The sequence below is a fragment of the Argiope bruennichi genome, chromosome 7 (genome assembly GCF_947563725.1).
Source record: "Argiope bruennichi chromosome 7, qqArgBrue1.1, whole genome shotgun sequence".
In the NCBI taxonomy this organism is placed as follows: domain Eukaryota; kingdom Metazoa; phylum Arthropoda; class Arachnida; order Araneae; family Araneidae; genus Argiope; species Argiope bruennichi.
In genome coordinates this window covers 45,712,586-45,738,712 of record NC_079157.1, presented here as the reverse complement: position 1 = coordinate 45,738,712, position 26,127 = coordinate 45,712,586, and the positions used below count along the sequence as shown (strand labels likewise).

At 30.3% G+C, this 26,127-nt stretch overlaps 1 protein-coding gene across 3 annotated transcripts in view; it reads left to right on the top strand.

Moving 5' to 3' along the window:
• Positions 1-26,127, top strand: part of LOC129976634 (fatty-acid amide hydrolase 2-B-like) — a 72,459-nt gene that overhangs the window by 4,098 nt on the left and 42,234 nt on the right. Inside the window, exon 1 of one of the 3 annotated variants that reach the window (XM_056090301.1) lies at positions 13,074-13,240. The exons of 1 other annotated variant lie outside the window; for it this stretch is intronic. In XM_056090301.1, the coding sequence (XP_055946276.1) occupies positions 13,205-13,240 (36 nt within the window). In that variant the 5' untranslated portion in view covers positions 13,074-13,204. Of the gene's footprint in view, positions 1-13,073; positions 13,241-15,274; positions 15,435-26,127 lie in introns of those variants that run through there. One more of the 3 variants, XM_056090302.1, reaches the window with a different exon arrangement.

The following is a 26,127-nucleotide window of genomic DNA, read 5'->3' as shown; positions in this document are numbered from 1 at the left end:
AAAAAAGGAAAAGGAAAGAAACTTCGTAGTATTTAGAGAGCGCAATTGCAGCTACTTCTAAAACACAGATGAATTGATACAAAAGTATTAAAATCAAGTTAATAGGAAAAACAAATAAACCAAATAAAAAAGAATTTTCCTATTAACTTGATTTTAATATATATATATATATATATATATATATATATATATATATACAGAGAGAGAGAGAGAGAGAGAGAGAGTTTTCAGATAATATAAAAGTCATTTTTAAGATGCTATATTTTCGGAACTTATAACCGAAAAACACCACAAACAAATCAACTTTCGATTAATTTATATTTAAATAAATTTTTCAACTTTGTAAAGTTGATGGTTATTTCCCACTCGTCTTGAAGATCACGTGTGCCAAATTTTGAACACTATGGATTCTATTTAAAAGAACATACGAACAAACATCATTTTCTGTATATAGCTTAAGAAATTAGCGGGAATATTTTTCCACTTTAACTTTTTGAATAATTTTATTCAGAAAAGAAAAATATATTCTTTAAGTTGCCAAACTGTCAAAACTATTACTACTGCTTATTAGTACTATTATATATTTAGTTATTAATAGAGATGTAAGATAAATTTTCTTTAAAAAAAGAATTTATTTTAATTTTTGTGTCCATTCCTATTTTACCATATGATACTATAACTTGTGACACTTGCAAACGTATGAAAAAGCACTATTAAGATCGAAGGAGCACTATGGTTTTTTTAAACACGTTGTTATTATAAATTTCAAAAGTATGGTACATTTCTTTAATGTTTTACTTTAATGGAGTTTAAATCATTCAAAACTTAATCGAAGTTTTAAACTAATACATTTTTTTTAAAAAACTGTCACAAGATACAACAGTTTCCTCTACTTCACACACAAAAGCGTAAAAGGCAATGAATTTTTACTACAATTTTTATCAAAATGATTTCGTCATTCGTATGCCGGTGACACGCTCAGACTCTGAAAAACATAATAGGCTCGAAGGCAAAAGAAAAAATAACTGATTACCTATTTAAAAAAATAGAATGACTAATTAAATGACAGTTACATCTATAGAATAGCAAAACGTCAAAAGTGAAACCATTTCAAAACTACCCTAGATTCGAAAGGGGTTATTAATTTCTGCTTGTAAACATTTCAATATAATTTCCATAAATTACGTGATTTCAATTAATATCAGTGATCAATCTAATCATGAACTGAATCATAAGTGGTTGGTTAATTAGCTCTTAATAATGAATCCATGCGAAAGCAATAACAGAACAGAACACCGTCTCATACCCCCGTATCCGTGACCATTCTGGTCACTGAACGGTTTGGTGAGCATGTTACGGGAATTTTATTTAATTAACAAAATATTTACAGTAGAAAAATGAAACAAAAATAACTATTTACAGAATTTGCAATTATATAATAAATTATATTAAGATGAGAACCGTTTACATAATTTTTCAACTTAGAAATATAATTTGTAATAATAAACTTAGAAATATTATGCTGAGAGATAAAATGTGTAAAAATATACATATATTCTGTGTTCACTTATTTTTTATGATATAGTAGATCAGGATGCAGTTAAAAAAAATCAGATGGAAAATAATTTGAGAAATGGAAATGAAGAGAATCTCTGTTTGATTGAAATGTTTGACAGGAGACTGCGGTGCTTGTTTTTTCCCTTTTTCTTTTTTGGTATGAGACTTGATGTTGAGAGGCAAGAATAGGTCTCTACTTTCACTTCTAAATTTGATTATACTGTGGATTTTTTGCCTGGAGAGGAAATTGCTGGCGACTCTTTTCAGCCATTCCTGTTCATGGCTTGGTGATGGTTTTTTCATATGCCAAGAGATTGTAAGGATGCATTCCGTAGCATACTGAAGTGCGGTTTTTCTGTCTGTGACACCATTGCTCCAATATCCTTGCCATTCCTCAAGCATGTCTTTCCGGAGGAGGGCTTTTATATGTGGTTTAGAAAGCTTTGTTTGCATATAAAATTGCCCATTTTGCTTTACGTCCTTTGCCAGTTGATCTGCTTTTTCATTGCCTATATTGTCCGCATGTGCTTTAACCCACGAAACTTTTACTGTTGGTTTTGAAAGCAGGACACCAAAAATTTCTCTTGCTGTTTGGTTTGTGCTCTTTGGATTTGAAGATGCCATGATACTAGCTCTATTGTCGACATGTATTTTAAAAGTATTGTCGTTTGAAAACTGAGATGTATATTTTACTGCTTCATGAAGTGCGGTGAGTTCAGCTTGGAAAACAGTATTGTTGTCATTCAATTTGGCAGACCAGTGGTAGGACCAAGAATCAGAACACAAATCGCAGCTCCAACTCCATGTTCTGTTTTTGAGCCATCTGTGAAGATATTGATATTGTTTATTTGAGATAAATTTATTCCTTCATCTTCCAATGAGATTTCGTTGGGATTGAGATGCTGTGAAAGGTGAGTAGATCAACCAGTTGCTTTCTTCTCAAGCCCTTCTGGTTGTATCTCTGTTATATTATGCGGAAGAGGGATTCTTAGGCGATATATTGTCATTAGTCTGGCTTCAAACTGTAATTGCAGGTGCAGGGGTGGAATGCCTAGAATGGATTGTAGCGCTGCTGTTGGAGTTGTGCCGTAAGCACCTGAAATATAGAGAAGAAATGGTCTCTGAATGGTGGAGAGTTTCCTCTTCATTCTGTATGTTGGGTTTAGACACCACGCTGATGAACCATGGGCGCGCATTCTCTCAACTACTGTCTTGTAAAGAACTCTTTTGTGTTTCTGAGGGATTCCCCATGTGCTGCCAGGGATTCTTTTGAGGTTTTGGTACATTTTAATGGCCTTTTCTCCTTGTTTTTCTATGTGCTCTAGCCAGTTTAATTGGTTATCAACGTGGACTCCTAGATATTTAATAGATTTGTTTCTCTTAATGATGTCTCCATTCCATGTGATTCTGGGGCCTCTCGCCATTTTGCTGAATAAAATATGAGCTGTTTTTTTCCGTGGAGATGGAAAGTTGATTATTTGAGCACCAGGAGTTAAATTTGGCTATTGCAAGTTCAGTTTCTCTTTCCAGGAATTTTTTTTGTGTCCGCTTTGATAACCAGTACAAAATCATCTGCAAAGGCTTGTATATGTACATTTTCTGGCCAGACCTGTTTGAGAATTTCGTTGGCTACGAGATTCCACAGAGCGGGACCACTGCATGATCCTTGAGGGCAGCCTTGTTTCTGATCTTTCATGGCCCTACCTTCTGGAGTCATTAGGGTCACTTTCCTATTTTGGAGGAGACTGTGAAAGAGACGATTGATGTTTAAAGGACAGGGACTTTCATCCTGACTCTTGAGAATTTCTTTGTGTTGCAATTTGTCAAAGGCTCCTTTTATATCAATACAGAGCACTAAGACATGCTTGCCTTCTCTTCTTGCAGCTTGAATTTTATTTATCAGCTCATGGATGACTGCATCTACTGATTTACTTTCCCTAAACCCATGTTGACGCTCGCTGAGGCTATTAGTGGTCTCAAGATGGTAAGTTAACCTTTGAGTCATCAATTTCTCTAGCATCTTCCCGATTGTTGGCAGGAGAGAAATGGGTCGATATGAAGATGCCAGTCTGATCTTTTCCTTGTTTTTGGAATAAAATAATATTTCCTATTATAAAGGAATCTGGGAAGCAAATTAATTCTAGGCACTTATTAAAGAGAGTTGGGAAGATATTTTGAAAGCGCTTGGGTATAATTTTAAGAGGGAGGTTGTCAATTCCATCAATACCGGGAGCTTTCCCTGACGGAAGTTTGTCTATAATCATTGAAATATCTTGGAGGGAAAACGGAGGGTCAAGTGGCTGCTTTGAAGTGTTTAAATTATAATTAGTTGAAATAGCAGGAGATGGGAAAATCTGGTCCAAGATGGTTTGCGCTGCTTCTTTCAGACTTCCTTTTGGGTCACTGTTCATCAGGTATGGGATTTGTGATGGGAAAAAATGATTTCCGGAAAGCGGCTTTGTAGTGCTTTCCATATGGGTTGGAGGCTGAACTGCAGAAATTTCTCCAGCCCGTATTCTTTGTTTGTTTAATATGTTTTTTGTACTCTGTTTTCTCTTTCTTGAAGATCTGGTATCTCCACTGCTTTTCAATTCAGGTGCCCTCTGTGCTCTCTTTCTTAGTGCTCTGACTTTCTTTTTATGAATTTCTAATTTTTCTGTCCACCAGTTTGGTTTCGTTAACAAAAGCTGTTTTTTAATCTTGAAGGTTTTGTTGCAGGCATTAATAATAGAGTTTTGAAGAACTATTGTAGCGTCATTTAGCTCTCTAGAATTTCTTGCTGTTGCTATTTTATTTTCTAGATAATAAATATCTTTACCAAGTATATTGAGAAATCTAGGATGATTCCCATGGCGTGTCGTATCTTTTGTAGAATTAGTTAGCTATAGTGGATGCTATTGTTGTTTCTATATATCTATGGTCACTTAAGGAAATATCATTCAGGACCTCCCAGTTAATGGAAGAGTCTATAATTGATTGGGACGAGTCTATAATTGATTGGGAAGAGTCTATATAAAGTCAGATCGGGCCAGCCAACGCTGTTATTTCTTTGGAAAGTTGGTGGGGCATCAGATTTTTTTAAGATGTATAAATTATTTGCTAAGATAAGATCCAAGACTTCATTGCCTCTGTACCCCCAAAGGGTGTTGTGTCCATTGAGATCAGCGCCGATGATAATCTTTTCCTTCGGCAGGCTGGTAATGATCTCTTGGATTTCTTGGATAGTTGTGCCATCTTGTGCTGGTGAGGAGTAGGCAGAAATTATTGTGATGGGATATTGTGAGGATGTTTGAATTTTTACAGCTACCACGTTGACTTTTGTTGCCAATAGAGTAGGTTTTATTTGGCCTGACGGGATGAGAATTACAGCTTTCTGGTTAGTGGAACTAAACGTTTTCCATGATTTTGGAATTCCAGGGATTTCGTTGTTAGAGTGGTATTGTTCTTGCACTAGGATGATATCCGGTTTATTCGTGCTTGCTGTCAAATGAAGCTGGTTGGTGGATGCTTTAGCACTAGCTAAATTTATTTGGAGTATTTTTAGTGGGTCCTGTCGCGATGTTAAAGGGGAAAGAAGAATTTTCAAAATTAAAACTAATAACGGTCCATACTAATAATAGTCCCTTGATTTTTTATAAGCTGCTATCTCTTTTTGGTAGTAGGGGCATTGATTGTCGATGGCTTTGTGCTGTACGTTGAAGTTAGTACCTCTCAATCTGTTGCTTTCGGAGCAGTTAATGCAGTTGGATTCCTCACTTCTGCAGCTTCTGCTGTGGTGTCTATAACCACAACAACCACAAGAAGGCGTAGTGAACTTGCATTGTTTTGAAAAGGCTGTGTGGCTATAGGCCTGGCAAGTCGAGCATCTCTTGACATGAAAGAATTCCTTCATCTGGTACATGGACCAGTTTATAGAAATCTTTTAAGTTGTTTAAGTGTATGGAGAACCTCACCGGGAGATTCCAGAACCCAATGGCTTGTTCCTTCTATGCGACCTCTCATTTTGAATCGGATTCGCAGATCCTCCTGCATAAGCTTTTAACCCCGTTAATAAGTGTAAGCTTTCAAAGCCGTTTGGTCATCTTTATTTGTAGTGTCATTGGGCAGATCGTATATAATTAGGCTTGGTAATCTTTTTCCTGGCATTTCCTGGATTCTCTTTTTAAGAGAATCATTAGATTTGATTGTCTTCTTCAACTGATCAAATCCCTGTCTCCTTGTCACATACAATAGCCAGCGCTTTATTTTAAAGTTTTCTCACCGCCCTGATTTTGAAATTGGGCCCATCCTCCTTTAATTATCCTCTTAGAATTGATTCAATAGTTTTGTCGTTTTCCTCTTTTGAATAGAGAAGCATTGTTGGTTTCTTTTTTCTATTTCTTAATTTAGCCACCTCTGCATAGGAAGGCTTCTTCATGGCATTTGTTGATAACTGCTTATCCCGAGGTAATTTTTCCTTAGCTTTTCTATATTTCTCCTTTTCCTTTACATGCGTTAGGGAAATTGTAGCCTGGGTTGCCACTTCTATACCTTTCCCCTTTTTATTGATTATAGAAATTATATCCTGCAGAAGGTCTAGGACTTGGTTAGCTTCCATTTTAATTGATACTGGCAAATGGGAGCGCATGCCATCTGATGGGCGACAGTTGATTAAACCGCGGAGTCTCTGACAAAGTTCTTTCATTGGGATACTTTTATCACCAGTTTGAATATCTTTTATAGTATTTGATCTTGCTGGAGATATAGAAGTAGAGGATTTGGTTCTTCTAAGTGGTAATAAATCGATAACAGCATCAGGTGGAGGGTCTAACATCATAAAAGGTAAATCATGTTATTGCTTCCATTGTTATTGCTTGGAAATATATGGATTTTTGAAGTAAAAAAGAAGAAGCTGGTAAAATAATTGATGCAAAATCTATTCAGAAAAGGCTACTGGGGCAGTTATTCCCCTTTTATCCGACCAAGTGTGTGCCATGCAATACAGGTCTATGAACCGTCTTAGTGCAACTATTATGTAATTAAAAATGCACTAATGTCCGGAAAAGAAATTTCATCTTACTCATTGATTACAATCAAATATATCTTTTCTAGATTATCCTTTCCCTTTGGGGAATTTACAACTGCGAAAAAGAGCCTGAAAACGCTTCCAGGCCACGCATGAGGAATTAAAAAAGACAGATACTTGACTACCAAATCCTATTACTGCCGTTACCTTGAATTATATCTTGCTTTCCCCTTTTTCCCTCATTACCCCTTTAGTTTTAATAATTTTGATACGGCGGTGAATTCAATAGCATTATAAACCCATAATTGTTGAAACTGATTAGGAAAGAGGGGAAAAAAATGCAAGAAATATTTAAAAATAATTGTGCTAATGTATTATTATATCTAACGGCTAAAAAAAAATTAGAAAAAATCAAGTTTAAGAGATTTAAAAAAAGAAATACGGAAGATCATAAAAAAATGAATGATAATGATAAATCTTAACAAGAAAAAACTTTAAGAACTTTTGGTAATAAGAAAACTTAATTTTGATAACATGGAAAAAAAAATTCTTATTCGAAAACTTAGATAAATTTTAATAAAATGTGGATATTTATATGAATAAAAAATACATTTATCTTGCAAAATGATCGTACTTAAAAAGAAAGTGAAGAAAATTGATTTGTAAACCCATATGTAAATTAAGTTGTAAATAAATAAAAAGAGCTTTCTTGCGTACTCATGCATATAACATTTTAAAATGACGGGGGGGGGGGGGTAATTACATCCTATTACTAATATTATTATTATTTCCCGGCTCAACTGAAGGAAAGATTTTTAACGCCTGGCTGGGTTATTTATAATTAAATGGTATTTAAGAAAGTTATAATTGCCTATTTACTTATAAATAGAAAAATTGTTAGAAATGTGTTGTGAAAAAAGGGCGAATTTTTCTTTAAGAGCAACTTTAAAAAATTAATTTATCAATTTATTTATTTTTATAAAAAATATTTAAACAAGTTTCTTGCCTCAGAAGAAGTGTTAAATATTTTTAGTATTTTTCTTCTTTCCGCCACTTCGTCTCTCTTTTATTTACATACATATACATACACACACACATACATACATATATAAATATATATACATATATATATATATATATATATATATATATATATATATATATATATATATATATATATATACATACACACACATACATACATACACATATACACATGATCGAGGAGAGAAAAGTAAGACGATTAATGATTAATGGATTTAAAAAGAAATTGGATAACATAAGAACTATAAATGAATCAAAAATAAAATGAGGTAAGAGCGACAAATATTAAAATTGCGCTAAGGCAGAAATGCGCAGTCTATAAGAAGGAGAAAAAAATTAAATTATTACTACTAATAATAATAATAATCATAAAAATAACAAAGAGCGCATTCCCGGAGTTCGTCATTCTTTGACCTTGATTTCCACCCTATTAGATATTTTACTGTTAATTTTTTCCCCTCTCCCTTCTCTTTTTTTATATTCGTGCGAAAAAGCGTTTGGGGTATAAGAATCCGTTGGCACTCATCTAAACAACTAGTATAACACGATCGTTGTCCATAGACAGATTTAGAATGGAAGAGAGAGAAAAAAAAGGGAGGTGTTTCAGAGGCAAGGATATGAAAGAAAGAAAATTCTATGTGACTAGTATTTTCTTTCACTCGTAGGTTAGAGAGAAGTCATCGCCCCTCTCCCCCAAAAATAAAATAAACAAACAAAGAGAAAGCTGTAAACAGCGCGGTAGAGTCCCCTGCACCATTCAGCTGAATGAGAGCGATTTCCTCTTTTGACCAGACACAAGGAAAAAGGGTCGGAGCGCCGGCGCCCGGAGAGCGCCATCTCCGGTTGACTATTACTTTGGGATCATTTCGATTTAGTTTGGTCATGAGTGAGGAAAGGTCTTGAATGAAGTTGGGAATTCTTTTGACCAGATACCACCTGCATGGTACTTACACCCCCCCCTTTTTTCCTCTTTTCCCCTTCTCTTCTCCTCTCACAGTGAGGAGGGAACATTGGTTGGTCTGAAATTTACAAAGGAGTTGGAAGTGCTATTTATAACTATTTCTACTGTGAGTTTGTGTTGATATCCATCTTGAAAATTCTTCCCTACGATCGAGAACGAGGAAAAGATTTTATGAGGGTTGCTTATAACATTTTAGTTCAAATATTTATTAAAAATCACTTCATAAAGTAATTGAATCGAGTTTGACTTTAATTGATTGCAAATACCTTGCTAATAAATGAGATAAAAGAGTCATATTGATAAAATATTTACTAAAGAAGTTATGAAGGCGTAAATTCAACTTACAGAAATAAATTCTAAAGATAATTGAATTTACAGAGAAACATTAAGTAATTCTATAGATTTATAGAATTACTTAAAAATAAGCAAAGAAATAACAAAAGTACATAGATGATATTTTAATTTGAACCCTTGAATTCTCTAACATGAGTAATTTAGATATGATTTATGAACGTTGAAGGAGGTTGGGAACATGAAAATAAATTTTTGGAGAGAGAATAAAGTCGACAAGGTTGACAGGCAATGTAACTAAATTCTTAAATATTAAAAAAAAAAAAAAAAAAAAAAACGAACACAGGATTCATAAATTAGATTTACAAATGTACCTATATTGCATGACACACACTAAAAGTTCAAGATATTTAGAAAACACTTACCTCATTTGCCTGTAAATGTCTTAGCCTAGCATCCTTGAACAGCAATAGATACGAGAAAATTCAATTTGTCCTCTGGATGAGACTGCAATTGACTCATACAATAGCTCTGAGGTACAAGATTTGTAATGGTCGAGTAATGACGGCGGAGAGTCGACGCTTTGCAAGTTACAGAGGATAAAATGGTTAAACTACGAATGGAGAAAAAAAAATCGAATTTAAAAAGTTTCTGACAGTTCTAGAAATTAAGCAAGGATATGATTTGATAGATCAGTTTTTTCTACTTTAATAAATTCTTTAATGTTTAAACATGAGCAAACTTCTTAATGTAACATTGACAAAAAAAAATTATAAAGTTATTTTTAGAAAGATATGTAAAATATGCATCTTTGAATCCAATGCATATATATATTTAAATAATAATCAGTTTTCTGAGGAATTTTCGATATTTTCATATCTTATTCTTATTAGAATTTTTATCTTACGACAAAAATATAAGGTGTGATATGTAAATTGCTCGCACTTAATGGTAAATAATGAATTTTTTTCACCATAAGCTTATTCGCTTTGAAATCATTACAGCTTACGAATGTCCTTTAATGAAGAACTAAATGTAAACATTCTTTCCTGGAAAGATGACAGGAAAAAAAACTGCTCTAATTCTTTTGACGTAACTCAAGTTCTTTCTGAAAACAGGATTTCTTCTATAAACTGCAACATTGTGTAATATCATGCCAGCGACTAAAGGGTTAGATTTCTAGGAAGAATTGCTTTCTTCTTTTACTGCAATTCTCCCTTTTTTTTGTTTTGTTCAAATACAGTAATATTTTGCCTTTGATTGCTTTGAACATGGAAACACATTGAATGAAAACACGCTACCGAATTAAGGAAGTCGGTGCATTCGAATATATTTCTTTTCCTAGTAATATATTTTCATGACCCGCATTTTAGTAATTTCGATATTGATATAAATATTCTAATTCCTTTTTATCACAAACATAATGTATTTTATGAATGGTTTCCACAAAGGTATTATATATAAAGAGACAGATAGATGGATATGTAATGATATCTTTTAATCTAATGAAACTCCTAACTCATTTCTTAAATTTTATCTTAATTTAACTTATTAACTTCATTCTAAAATGTTCTCTTATTTCCTGATCCAATTACCACTTTTTATATAATTAATTCTACACGCCCTAGATAAAATAGATAATCTCAACATGTTCTCACTCTCCGAGTGTAGAGTAAAAAATCCTTAATATCATCACGTGGCAAAAAAAATCCCTATCAAGATCTCATAGTAAAATCCCTGAAGGAAAATTTGGTCCCTTTTACCACGGTGTCTCGATGTAGACTGGCGCATTTTTTAAGATTGTTTTTTGTACAAATTATGCCTCATGGAATAAATGTGGAATCGGGATGGAATAAAATGGAGTTAGAGTTTCCAAAAGTCCCAATACTGTCATCAGAGGACTTTATTATTAATCCATGATTCATCACATAGCTGATGAAGATAATGAATTGTAACAACTGCAAGTCCGTTATCTTTTTTTCTCTATATACCATAATATGGATTCCGAATTTTAATTAATACCGCGCATTTGAAAAATACCATAAAATAATTTTTGCATTATAAGCAAATTTCTTTTAAAAACTAGATTTTAATAATTTTTTTTAAAGTTATTACAATAATTTTTTTTAAGTTTAGGAGGAATTGCTGATAATTTTTTTTGTAATTTGTCAATTTTAAAATAATACTATTCAATGCCATATGCATAATGCAAACATCGTTCAAAATACTCTACAGGGCAAAATGTCGTCCCTAGTACTAAAAAAAATTAACACTTAATTATTAGAAGACAAATACTCATATAGAGAGAATCTTTCTGATTTAATTGAGCAGTATTCTATAATGAATCGAGTATTTTAATATGATTATGCTTTTAATCTTGGCACTAATTGCATGATGCCATATGCATAATGCAAAAAATCGTTCAAAATGCTCTATAAGGCAAAATGTTGAGCCTGGTACTAATAAATTCGACCCTTTGTTATTTCTTAGCAAGTAAATATTCAAAAAGGAAGAATCTTTCAGAATTTTAATTAGATTTTTAATTAAAATTAATCGAAATTCGTCACTTTCTGCAATAACTTCAGAGATTATTATTTTACACAAATCATTTTCTCGGTTTTTCTTAATTCATGCCTTATATGCTTTGAAAATTTAAAAAAAAAAAAAAAGCATTTTGGTGTTACCAGTTTTATTTCTTCACATTTTTTTTTAACCTTTTTTTAATAAAATTTTAAGAGTGTTTTAAATATATTCTACAGAGATACCATTCACTATTTTAGTTATTGGGTTTTTATGTGTATACATTACTGTGCTATTAAATACATCTTTTATATGCGCGTTAACGGTGTTAGATAATTAACAGCAAATTTTAAGTGTAATATTAACACAAAAGAAACAAACCAAAAAGGTAATAATGTTTTTGAATCTTGGCAAATAGATGTTTGATTTTGCTCTAATTTTGTTTATGGATTCAATAAAAAATCCTCTGAGATAATAAGAAATTATTAACAAATAACAATAATAATAAATATTATAAATTAATAACAAAGCTTCAACTGTCAGTAATTCTAATTGCTATTATATTTTTTGATAACCTGTTTCAATTGTGCGCGCAAGCACACACAGCAAGCACATTATTGGATTACTCAAACTTTTCATCACTTCCAATTTTATATTAAAGCTTAAATTTTAAATATGATCAAAAATCCATACATAAGGTATTAAAAAGGGTATTGAGTAGAACTTTTTATAAGACTTTTAAAACATTATAGGATAAAAATTCGCCATAATTTGAAGTTTACAAATATTTCACTGGAAATACATTACATTCAAATTATATGTATTTTAATTAAATTTTCCTCTACAAATAATTCAACAGAACAATTAAACTACCAAAGGCGGAAATAAATAATATTTGCAAAGATAAAATATTCAGTCATTCCGTTATCATTTCAAAACTTTTTCCTCGGAAATCAAAAGGAAAAAAAGCAGCAATTTGTAATTTTCTTTAGGAAGATTTTTATTTAATTAATTCTTAAAATTTGCTTTAAAAAAACTTTTTTTTAGAATTTCGAAAGCTTATAAATAAACTCATTCATGGTTGTACAAGTAAGAATTCGTTTAACATTCATTGTTTAATTGAATAAAAATGGTTGTTTAAATTTATACTTGTATTTAGAATTATGTTGATAATCAAATGACAAAACATAAGAAATAAAGATGGAAATAATAAAATTCATTTGTTTGAACATAAGATTTGAAAAAGAACCAATGTTTCCTGTTTATATTATTTTTGCCAAACGATTAATTAAATTCATCTAAAGCGATAAGATAAATTTAAATTCATAAATAAACGGTTAGAATTTAATTTCATCCACTTAAAAAATATTATATTATTATTTTTATTTAGATTCATTGTTCCACAGATTTTTTTCTGACATCAATATAAATATCCAGATAATAAGTAATTTTTTTCGAACATTTGGAGCAGATGTTTTCAGTTACTTTCCTTTCTTTTCTTTTCTTCTCTTCGTCTTTTGTAAGAAATGCAAATGATTATTTAGACATTTGATATGGCAACAGCAAATGATATTTGCATATTTTCTTTCAAAACTATCTGAAACTCTCGCTTTTTTTTATTTTATTCTTGTTATTTTGAATTAATATTCATCTGCTTATTTGATCTTTTGAGCCATCATGAACGTGATTGGGTGAAAGGTCAGCAATTTAGAATTTATTATTCAATTATTATTATTCATATACAGTCCTCAAAAGCAATGAGAATGTTAAGTACGAAAAGTTCTTCAACATTTCTGCATACGATTTCAAACGCTTAACCTGTCAAGATGGTTGAAATGGGGAAGCCATCTGTTCGTTTCTGTGTAAGTACATTTTCACAAGTTTTTTAAAAACTTTCATTTGTTTGCTTAGATCTATTGTAATAATTAAGAATTATAAGCAAGAATTCCACTAAATGAATTGAATAATTAAAATTATAAACGTTTTTCAATTTACATTGTTTGGAATGTATCAAAAATAAATGGCATTTTAAGATTTAGTTTGAGGAATGGTCCGCATCATAATATCTATATTTAAGCTGTTAGTTTTTTTTTTTTTTTTTTTTTTTTTACTTCTTTGCATATAACACAACAAAAGTATTGCAATATTATTTATACCAAAGATGTAGATTTGTATCACACTTTAGACAAAGTTCGTCAAAGATGGGCTTTTCTCTCTAATATCTGGAATACCAAGCTTCTCTCGGTAGTTTTTTTTTTTTTTTTGGTAAAATTATGGGGGGTTTTTTGGGGGGGGGATAATTTAGATACGAATCCATACTGACTGCATATGAAAAATGTTTCAATCATACCTATATATGAACTAGTCGTTTAAATAAGAAAAATAAATGAATGGACATAGTTTGGCATGTTATTCGAAACAATCTGTTATGTTAGAGTATTCATTTTTTAGCTTATCTATCATTACTTATGCTTTTTGAGCTTACACTCAATACTAACATGGCGAAATCGGGTACCAGATGATGTTCTATGACATTGTCAGCATAAGAATAGATAGAAAAAGGCTCTAATAGTTAGTTATGAAAAAAATGCTTTTTTTTTATGTGTGTGTAAAATCGCATTTTTACAGGAAAGGCACTTACTTACATAGATAAACTTAAAAAGCAAAACCCTTATATAAATATAAAATTTAATCCAAATCGTAAGAGTCGTTTCCGAGATACAAACAATAAATAAATTTATATAAATATATACAAGAATTGTTCGTTGAAAGTTATAACATATGTCTAAATTCATATAAACATAATTGAGAAATACAATTGATAAAATTTGGCGCAGCGTTTTTCATCGGAATTATAGATTTATATAAAATTTTAAATCAACTCCGCCAATTAGTTGATAATCTGTTGGTGTGGCTATTGGTTGTGTTGGTGTGTGATGAAAAATGTAATATATATTTTAATAATTAAAAATACAACTAGATAAATGAAGTTTGGTATATGATAAAGATACCAAATTATATATCGATAAGAAATCTTTTACCATGTTAATAAAAAAGATAACTAAAATATTTTCTTGATTCTCTTCACTAAAAACGGTATTTAACATGTCATATAGTGAAAAAAGTACTTTTTTTTATATTAAAAGGAACCCAATGGTCGCTAAATTTAAATGTTTGTTTTATTTTTCATTTTAATCATTCTGAAACACAAGAATTATCATTACGATTTACGATTTGCAAATTATTGGTAAAATTTGGAAGGTTTTGTGTGAGATTTTGTTGGCGGAAATGTAGCAACGAAAATAAACGACAAATTTTAAAGGAAAGTTATTGTTTTCAATATAAAGAGTTATAATTTTTTTTATTCGATAGCTGTGATCAAACAACGTCATCCAAACTTTTCAAGATAGAATCCTTTTATTTCTGACAGAAAAATATTTTTTTCAAGATGGTAATTAAAAAAAGATACAAAATATAATCTAAAAGACAATATGCGAAAATACTATTGTTTTAATAATTGCTCTTTAGCTGTAGTCAGTAATCTTCAGTCAATCCTTTTACATTACCAACTCCTTAAACACTAACTTAATCTCGAAATTCTTCTTTCGAAAGCATTCGTGACTAAAAGGTCATTATGAATTTCTAAAAAGGGTAGATAAACAATAATTTTCTTTACGTTTTCATTTCAAAATTCTTTGTTCATTCTTTTAAAAAGAAATAATGTCTGCAGACGTGGATGCTACCGGAACACATAAGCAAATGCCAAAAGATAAATTTTTAACTGCAGTCTCCTTATCTTTAAGAAACCACTTTTTCTTCTTGCTAGCGGAGGTGGATGTACTTTTAAATCAAAGTTCTTTTTTCGCAATCTTTATCTTCCGTTTATTTCTGATGAAGCTTGATTACACTCTTTTGATTATTCTCTTTTCGTGGCTCATTATTCATTCCAAGAAAACAAACGGCTTTTATTCCAACGTAGTACAGTATACAAGTTCACATCCCTTTTAGCCGCAATTGAAAGGGTTCGGTATGTTGTGCTTTACCATCCCATTCACGGTGAGTATATATTTCGTTCTCTAGTTTTTCATTCATGCAATGAGTTTTATTTTTTAATTTCATCATTTTGAGGCTTTAATCCCTGTAGATACAGTTAGTACAATTTTACTATATTGAGCATTTCGCATTTTTTTTCTTTCTTTGCTTATGTGTTTCAAAAGGCATATTAAAAATATCTTCCAAAAATTCCTTTATAATATTCTCTTTTATAATTTTTTCAGTTTAACACATTGGGCATGCATTTCATTTTTACTTTCTTGTATTCGAAGCATAGAGGAAGTATTGCAATCGTCAAAGTAATCGAACTCGAAATTTTGACGAATCGCCACATTTCAGACCTCCAGTGTAAAAAACACATTTTTAGCACTATGTCTCTCTGTCTGTGAACACAATAACTGTAAAAGCCTTTGAGCCAGACAGATGAATTTTTATATATGGCATTATGATCAAATTTCAACATTTATATCAAATTTTGAACGAAATCCATTCACGGGAAATCTGTTTGGATGTTCGAATACAAAGGAATTCAATAACTACAAAATGTAAACTGATAGGTAGATAAAATTTGGTACACATGTTTAGCGTCTAAAATAATGATTCTTATCGAATTTTGAACCAAATATATTAAAGGGTTGACCGTCTTTCCCTCTGTACTTTAGTATACATGTTGGTATTGTTTCTAATGGCACTTGTCATAGACAAACCTGCTGATGAGGTCAGCAATTTTAAGCCGAGAGAGCGTCTCTTGTTTTTCAGTAGCGCCATCTAGGGCCAAGAGTACGTCTTAGCTACTCACGCATCACAACCCTTTTTTAGGGGGCGGACTTCATTCATGCATTTCATTCACTCATCCACAGATCGCAATTTAGACCTGAATCAGAGAATGATCACCCCTGATCCAGTACCCCCAGTGGTATTACTCACGACATGGAGGACTTTGTGACCACGATAGATTTATACACGCGCCAGCCACCACACATACGGAGAGTCTATGGCTGGCGAGGTTCGAACTCACATCCCAAGGGATGCGTATCCACTACCGTACCAACCAGGTTATTGCAGCCTTAGCATACATGTAAACGTAATAATTAAGTAATTAGTTAAAACTTAAAATCAATGAAATTCTATATATAATCTTGTGACTACAACTATAGTTCAATGTCAAATTTTGATATTAATCGGTCGACAAAATACATATTCCCACGGTTGATTCAGTAAAAATGCTAGATTCACACCAATTTTTTTTTATTTTGTAATGATCGATCACGAATGCTATGTAAGGTGTGCACAACCTTACCAAAGGTCCGGAATTAATGCGTGGAGTAGAGGATGGATAAAAAAAATTAATATGCAAAAAAGTTATGCATATCACATAAAACCAGTCCCGCTGGTTTTATGTGATATGACTAGCATCAATACGAATTAAGTTTGATATGTATTCTGTACAGTGGTGATTTCTAACTAGGTGGATTAAGCAACTGCCCAGGACCACAGTCAGGCAAATTAAAAAACTTTATTTTTCTGATTGCTTATAAAATAAGTTAGTAAAAAATACAAATGAATGAAAAGATGTTTAGATAATATTATAATTTTATCAAGTATAATCGGTCGACTCCCAATATGTTTCATTACATTTATTTAATTACTAATCATTTAAAAACGCCGAAACACTGCTTTATGTAATATAGTGTATAAAAGTGAATGCCGGGCTGTCTAGAGTCCTAATAATAAATATAGCCAATAGATGAATAAATACAAACATATTTTTACAAAGTTAATAAAATAAAAAATATTTTAACCTAAATTCAATCATTATCATGTTAAAATGCGTTAAAGTGACCATATTATTAAAATAAAGGCCTCATAATGGGCCTTTATTGGTGTATTCAAACAAAAAAAAACTCACTAATCATTAAAATCATTCCAGAATCAGCATAATATGTGGATAAAGGCTAAATAATCCCATTGAACTTTTCTATTTTAATCAATTAAAAAAATTAAAAACAAACATTAAATGCCTTGTAAATGAAAATTTTAAAAATACATAATATTCTTCATTAAAATCTCTTTAAAATATGTCACTACTCCTAAATAGATAAAAATAATAAATGCATAGGTCTAACAAATATCGTAATATAAAATTTCATAAGACATTTTTGCATGCGGCCAGAAGTGTTAAAAAATTTTTCTATAAGAAACTGCTAAGAATTATTTTTAATTACATTTCTAAAATTTAAAACGTGAGCTTTCTGATATATATTTTATTATTCCGTAATCGATTCAATATCATCAATATTATAAAGCTAAAATTGAAAAAAAAAAAAATGGATTTTTGTAAATATATATCTTTCTAGCTCCTCTAAGTAATATTTTGTGTTAAATATTCCAAGGTTTAAGTATATTATTTTCTGAAGAATGAAATATATGTTACAAATAAAATGGAAGGAAAAATAGGTAACAGTTTAATTGGAGTTAATGGGAGAGAAGTAAAATGTGCCCTATTATTTTGATTTTAGGGTATACTGCACATTTTGCAAGGCAATTTTGGTTGGTTGGTTGGTTGGTTGTGAGTTTTAGTGGCGCAAGAGCCAACCTTGGCTAAACTGCGCCAAGGCATTTTTGGAATTGCATCTGTGAACGCTTTAATAAAGACAGATGAAACTTGATATTATCTTTTAGTACCAGATTTGCGGATTTCTTTCAGATTTTGAACAAAATCCGTTCAAAGTAAATATATCTGTTCGGTTATTGAAATAACCGATAGCTAAAGTAAACACGATAGCTACAAAACGTAAAGAATTAGATTAATAAAATGCGATACAAAGATTTAGGATTTAAATTTTAAATCCGTATTAAATTTGGGACCAAATCCCTCAAGGGGGGAGGGGAGGGTGATCGCCTGTATTGACAGTGACACTTTTGTAATATTGCACCTGAAATTGGCCACAATTCTTTCACCATTTTAGCTGTACAAGCATATTAATTTGGCCTCGAATAAAAAATTGGGTTTTTCATTAGACTGAAATTTTTTAGCTAGACGATATGCAACACTATTGCACGAAAATGTGACATAAATGTAAAATAATTGGAAAATTTTTGTAGATCAGCTCATTAAAATTTCAGAGGAGTTTCGGAAACAAGATCGTGGGTGGAAACGTTTTCTGAAAGAAAATCAACGGACACAACTCTTTGACTTGAATCTGGCAAATGTCTGAAAAGTTAATATATTTAATGGTAATCGATTGTTTATAAAATCCAAGTAATTTATTATTTTGCCATTTCTCTCTCACTTAAAAATATACACGTATAGTATAGCAAAAAATCTTATTTCTTATATTTTATCTCAAGATTAATTTGCAATTTTTTTCTTTTCCTTCTTTTGTATTTTTATAATTTAACTAGCTGCCTTTAGCGACCACTTTGCTTACCATGATTATTCACTTTTTAGGCTATTAAATGGTTAGTAGGAAATACTTCACTTTGCTATTTGATACGAGTGAGAAGAATGAATTCAATTGAATTAGTTTACTGCAAATTAAAAAGTATACATATTACAAAAAAGAAAATACTACAAACAAATGCTGCAACAAAGCCAATAATTAACTAAAGCAGGATATTGAATGTTTTGACGAATGAGTTTTGAATTCCATCATAATATTTAAAAAAAATGTTCTACAGATAGTGCATCGAATTGAATAAAAACTATTAATAAAATTAATTGAAAAAATCACAGGAAATGGAACTGATATCATCAGAAAAGTAATTTTTGTCTCTTAAAATAATAAATAGACCATTTTTATAAGACAATTTTTTGGAAAGTATGCATATCAGTTTTTGTTGTGAAGACACAGCAATTAACCATCTGACGATTGTTAAGCCTATATTTTGCATTATTTCTTTTATATCTTTTTTCCTCTGACTTAATAGACTTTTTGGTCTCACGACGAATTCTAGAACATTACTAATGACATTTTCCAGTTCAATGCTTTAATTACGAACATTCTTTTATAGTAATAAACTAGAGAGGGTGGTCTTCCCAAAGCTTTCTCGTCTATTTTGAAAAAAAAAAAGGTGTTATCTTAGAGAACGTCTTGCATAGCATTGGCGTACAATAACTACGAAATATTAAACTTCAACTTAAATTGAGCATTTTCACTCAATCAAAATTGTGATTCTTGCCCTGGCATGCATTTAATGGTATCCAAAAATCGAATTTCGGTTTGAGACGGGTTTTTTTTTTTTCAAGCAATTGAAACTAAAACTTGACAAAAAAATTACACTTGTCGTTACAAAATTCCATACCAAATTTGACATATTTAAATCATGGCATTTGTGAATTATTATTGTATATTTCTGAAAGTAAAAACCGGCAGACAGTCAACGCATAGTTGGATTTGGCACAAATTTTTGTAGGTATTTATACTATAGATGTTAAGTCTGTTTACCTAATTTTATCTATCTAACTGTCTTCGTTTTATAATTATCGTTTTAATTTATATTCGCACAGACGAATAAATGAACATCCTCTCAGCAGAATTTATTCAAAATTTTACAGAAATCTGCAGTTTTAGTGTTAAAGATCGTATACTATATTTCTTCTTGGTCAAAGTGTTTTTGAGTTATATTTTTCACAGACAGACATGCAGACATTTTCCAAAAATGTACTTTTTGATTCAGGAAGTTCTGAAACGTGGAGATTCGTCAAAATCTCGAGTCTGAATTTTTCTGACAATTACAATATTTACTCTATATTTCGTATCTGAGAAAGTTAAAAAAATTGTATTTTTTCAGCATGTGTTATAATTTGTTATAAGATAGGAAATTATGTTAAATCTTGGAAAATAGTAGCATTCGGTTTCACAAAAAATGCTCATTCATTTTTATTAAATTAACAACTGATGTTTTTGAAGAGTTTGCGGTGTCCTCTTCAGACTTATTAACTTTCAATATTGAAAGTCAGTTATCAATAATAATTTAACAATGCTTGACGTCAAATATGAAAGAAAAGATGGAAAATGATGTCGATGAAGTAAAATTTTTGATGTTGAAGAAGTTGAAGATGATGACATTGACTCTTTTCAAAAATAAATGGTGTTTGTCAACGTAAGGAATCGGCCTATCTCGAATGATTCATGGATGATTTTTCAACAAATTTGCACATTTTGATTTAATACCTTGAAAGCTCCAGAATGAAGACTCGAAATTTGTAAGGCAGAGCTATAGAAATGAATATGTTAATATAGTTAACTGAATATGGCAGGTTTAAAGAGCAACAATTTGATTAAATTTTAAAACATTTTGGTAGTTCTTGATAATTTGTGCTTTCTGAGGGTCAATTAAAAGCTATTCTACCAAATCATAAGGCTTGTGTACACTTTTTAAGGTAGCATAAATATTAGTGAAAAATTAAATGATGATTGGATGCTTTAGCGAAAGTGACAGCTGCACATTCTACTTCTTAACAAACTACCAGTTCTTGCTCATTTTAAAATGCGTTTTCGAAGTCATAAATATTTACTTCTCGGGAAAACTCAATCGTTTCTGTTTATATAAATGTTTATTTCTCGCTTTCCCTGACAAAGTTGGTGACAGATTGGTTATAAATGTCTCCAAATTGAAGATATTCAACACATATGATAGTTCATATGTGATATTTCTCTAAATGGAATGTATAATTTTATGGATAAACAATAAAAATTAGTATTTGGAATAGTTGAAAACTGGTTATAAAATAAATTCTGAGGCAATAAATATAGTTTTATACCATTTCAAACATATTCTCTTGAAATCAGTTTTTTACTATGATAAAAAAACAAAAACAAAATATACTTTCCCAATTATCCTAGAAGGGTGTCTGAGGGTGTTGGAAACAACCCAGAGTAATTATGAAAGTCGTTGTAAGTGAGACTAGTTAATAATTAAAATAACTGAATTCCTCCAAAATATATTTTCCCTTCGTATACATTGCGACCAATTTTCCATCTCATACAATCATTTCAAATCGAAAACATCAATTTAAAAACTCTTAAACATTATATTTTTTTTAATTATTTTAAATTTGTGCAATTTTTATAGACTTTTCCGTATGTCAGATATTTTTGAGAGATGTAGGTACCATGATTCTCTGTAAAATGTTTTGTCTTGATTTCCTTTAGCAGAAGTTAAATTTAAAGTCTATTTAATTTAAAGAAGAAACAAAATGAAATTTATACAGAAATTTAAAAGAAAGTTTCCTTTTTTTTTTTTTTTTTTTTCTATACAAGGCACGCTGAAATCCTTTATTGAAAAGTTGCAAAACTGTGAAACTTTTTTTAAATTTGCCCAGAAACTTTGAAAAGTCGCAGAACATTTCAAAAATGATGTATCCAAATTATATAATTGGATTGAGTACAATCATATAAAAATATTATACATAACATTCTGCTGAGAAATTTACTGCCAAATTACTTCTTAATGAATTTAATAATTTTTCCCCGACCTCAAATGTGATTCCAAGTTAAATTATGTTGTTTACCCATCACCAACTGGTACAACCGATTTATTTTGAAGCAAACATAATAATATCCTGTGTGTATGAAATTAAATTTTCTTGATCTTCAACGTCAATAGATTTGCTCGATATCAGTACCATTATATCTGTTCACGCGAATGTCACTTAACGCCAAACTTGGTAATCTTAAAATTACGGCAACCCCTTTACTCGCCCTTCCGGACGAGTTTTTCAGGGGTTCATTTCATTAGAACGTTGACCCGCATCGGCTCCCCAGTCCCCGCAGAAGCTGTAAACAACTTCAGTTTGTAAGGCTTAACAAAGCCCACCGCAATGCAATTCCGCAATCAGCCATGAACTACTTCTTCTTGTGTACAGCCGACCACCACTGAACGTAGCATTATCGACAGGATAATATATGAACTACTAGGAGCTTTACATGTAAAGGAAAATTTTAAGCAATACGGAGGAAAAAATATAGCAGTTTTCCTACTCCATGCCATTATTTTACTAAATACCTCAATTCTATTCGTTTCTGAATCGATTCGAAATTACCAAACGAAAACGAAACATTCCGAATGAATCATTTAAACGCATTCGTCGATCACAAGTTTTTCCGAACAATTGATTGTGTGTTTCAACCTCCAACTGCCTATGTTTGTTTACTCGGATAGTTTATTTTACTTCACTTATCGCCTTCCCAGGTCAAAGATCCTTTTATCAATCAGCTGCCGCTGCATTCTTTTAAGTTTGATAAGGTTTGTGGACCTTTTCGAATATTCCAAAACAGAATTCTAGGGAATAAAACTGAAAATTTGTTACATAATTAACCGGATTCTGGTAAGTTCAATGGTAATGTATCAACTTGGTGTCGGAAGTTTTGTTGAGTTTTTAATTACAAATCGCCTCGACATTTATTAAGAGTTTCGATCAGTGTTAACCAGTGTTTATCAGTTTTGGTGGACTTTTTCGGTCTTGTCAACTTCCTAAGAAGATGTTTTTGATTGACCTTCTTCTGATGCTATTGAAAAAACTCACTCCAGAGAGTCCAATGGGAAGAATTATCTTTTGTCAAGTTATATGGACTACCACTGTAATTATTCACTGTATCTCGGATATCGTGGAATGATCTGAGCTAGTAACCAAGTTCATCAGCTATCTGAGAACTTTATTATCAATTCATCCAGTCTGTTTATAACTCTATTCGTCGCAAAGTAATATTTTCATTTAAAGAGAACTCAGTGTGAGCTCCATGACGTCTGTTTTTATCCTTATCATGTTCAAACTGATGCCAAACGAACAGAGCTTTATTCAATACAAAGAAATCGTTTTCAATGAAGTGAAAGATGAACTCGTGTCTGCTATTCTTCTCATCAATATGATTTAAAAACCAAATGGTTTCACTTTAGACTGTAATTTGTTTTAATACGAATGGTGAATTTATTCTGTATTGACAATCAAAATTATTTTAAAAATGGAATTTAAAATCATGAAATTTTTAATGCAGTAAATAATTTTAAAATGTTTTCACTTAATGATATTATCTTGATATTTGTATCTCCTTTTAAAAAATGTTGTTATAAACGAGCGATTTTCAAATTTTCTTTTAAAAAATAAATATGTAAATTTGATATATTTTCGTTTTTACTTTCTGTTTATATACTGCAAATATAAGTAATTTAATTTTTGTTTTTAATATTTTTGTTTTTTCATTCAGTGATAATAATTTTTAATTAATTTTAAATATTAGTTATTAATTTTCTTAAGGAAAATGTTTTGATAATTTTTTACTGAACAACGATTTAATTATATGAGGATACTTTGTGATTATTTACAACCAATTTTTTTGTCTTTGTCATTTTGTTGAGTTTTTAATAACATTTGTGTTCATAAATTTTTTTTTATAAAAGTGAATGTTTAATTATTTCTACTTTCAATACTTTTATCAAAGTAAGATTTTTTTTTACTTACATAATTTTAAAAAGGATGTAATTCATTCTATTTCAACTATAAACATGTTTCTTAGGACTTAATGACTAATTTTGCTTGCATTCCAGTTCAATTAATCTTAAAATTCTCTTTAAGTTGATTTATACTGAGTTAAAAAAAAAAAAAAATTAAAATTCCCTTATGTTTGTCAGATATCTTCGAATCTTAATGCATTTCAAAGATGATTCAAAATTGACACTTTTCTATTCATATTTCAAATTAAACTACAAATGTCATTTCGAAAGTTAAGAGCAAGTATGAATTCATTGTATTCTGCGTCCTTACATTTTTATTTAGCTTTTACTATTTCATGATTGTAAAGATAAAGTTTTTGTAATTGATCTTTCACTCAATCTCTAGTAAACTGAGGATTTGGATATATGTGTACAAGTATTCTCGTATTTTATATACCTATACACATGTAACAATGTACTAATTTTAATATTATCAGAATTTAATTATTGAAAAATCCATTAAAGGCATTAAATTTTGATTCCGTTTTGGTGGCTCCACCTGGGAGTGATTTTTAGAAAAAATGTATACCACAATTCGTATTTTATTCATAATAATAAAATAAAAAATAAAAATATATATATATACTCTTAAGCACAGTAATAAAAATACGCTTTTAAAAAGAGGTTTTATTAAATTTTTTTAGCAAAATGATGCGGGTTATACATTTATAAATAAATAGTTCTTATTTTAAATGAAATTAAAAAGAAAATTAATTGTCTGTATCCTTTTTTATTTGTTTGTACTTTACAGGAGGGGCATTTGGATCTACAGCTAACAAATTCTTCAAAGTAAACAACGAAAATGAGGAAAAATTCTTTTTTAAATATCTTACCAAAATTTTAAATGTTTAGAAATTAAAACAGGCTTTTGATATAGTACGTTTATTAATTGTTTACGATGCATTTGTTAATATACAAAAATAATTGTTATGCCAAATTAAGTTTCAAGAAATCCTGATTCTACTAATTTCATTACCATGAAATTTTTTCTCTAATCTTAACATACTTTTAAAAAAATGCTTTCATATTTCATTCGTAACAACCTTTTTCATTATTGCAGCAAAATTTAAATAATCATTTTTTCTACAACTATTTAATCGTGGGAATTCTCTTTATTCTAAAGTCAATGAGAGTAAAAGTTTTTCATATTTTATGCATTTTATTTTCTGGGGGCGGCAGGGAGCAATTTCGGAATAATTAAGCAAAGTTCAGCTAACCATTTTTATTTAATGGTTTATTCAATAAAAACCATTTTTAACACTATTAATTACACACTTTAAAAGCTATTAATGCATAATTTAATTATTTTTCTTCAAAAATTCATTATTTTACCTACTCAATACTGAGAGACATTTGAGCTTTTAACAAAAATGTACCAAAAATTTACTCTCTCTAAATCTTTGAAGGCTTTTAGATTTCAAAATTCCCAAAATTATACTTGAAATTCGAATACATAGGACATTTTCATTTTGAAATGCTTGCGTGAAATATAAAGCGTATTTTGTTTTTATTTTGGCATAATGGCAGACTCTTTATTCAAAATTAAGCAATTAAAAGAGCAGCATAATTCTTTTTCTTCTTCTTCGTCTTTATTGATGTTTATTTAAAGGTTTAAATTGGGTCAAAGTCAAAGAAGATCAGACTATTAATGAAGTGATGTTTTGAAATCATTGGCGAAAATAAATTTCATAATATACTGAAAATATAGCCATCTCCTATGTACACTTCCAGATACGAATAATGATAATAAAAAGAAATACGAACACCTAATTGTTCATCTTTTGTTTCATATAGAATTTCGTTAAATGAAACAATTTTTATACATCATATTTGATGTGCAGATCCGGAATCTGCATTAAATATGCTATTATAAAATTGAAAGCGTAACTTTTAAAATTTATTGGGGATTGAAAACACTTTTAACTGGTAATCTTATCCCCTATGCAAATTCTAATATGCAGAATTTTTTTTTTTGCCTAAGGATTTGGTTATTTGTTTTCTTTCAATAAAATATGTCACTTCTTTAACATTTTTAATTATTGATTTTAAAATTATTCTTTGTTAAACGTTTTAATGTAGAATGTAATTTTTCACTTCTACTCCTGTACGTGTGCCCATTTTAAGCATAACAAATGATAATAATATTTCAATTATAACGAATATAATAATATAATTTTTTGCATATTTTAAGCCTAAATGA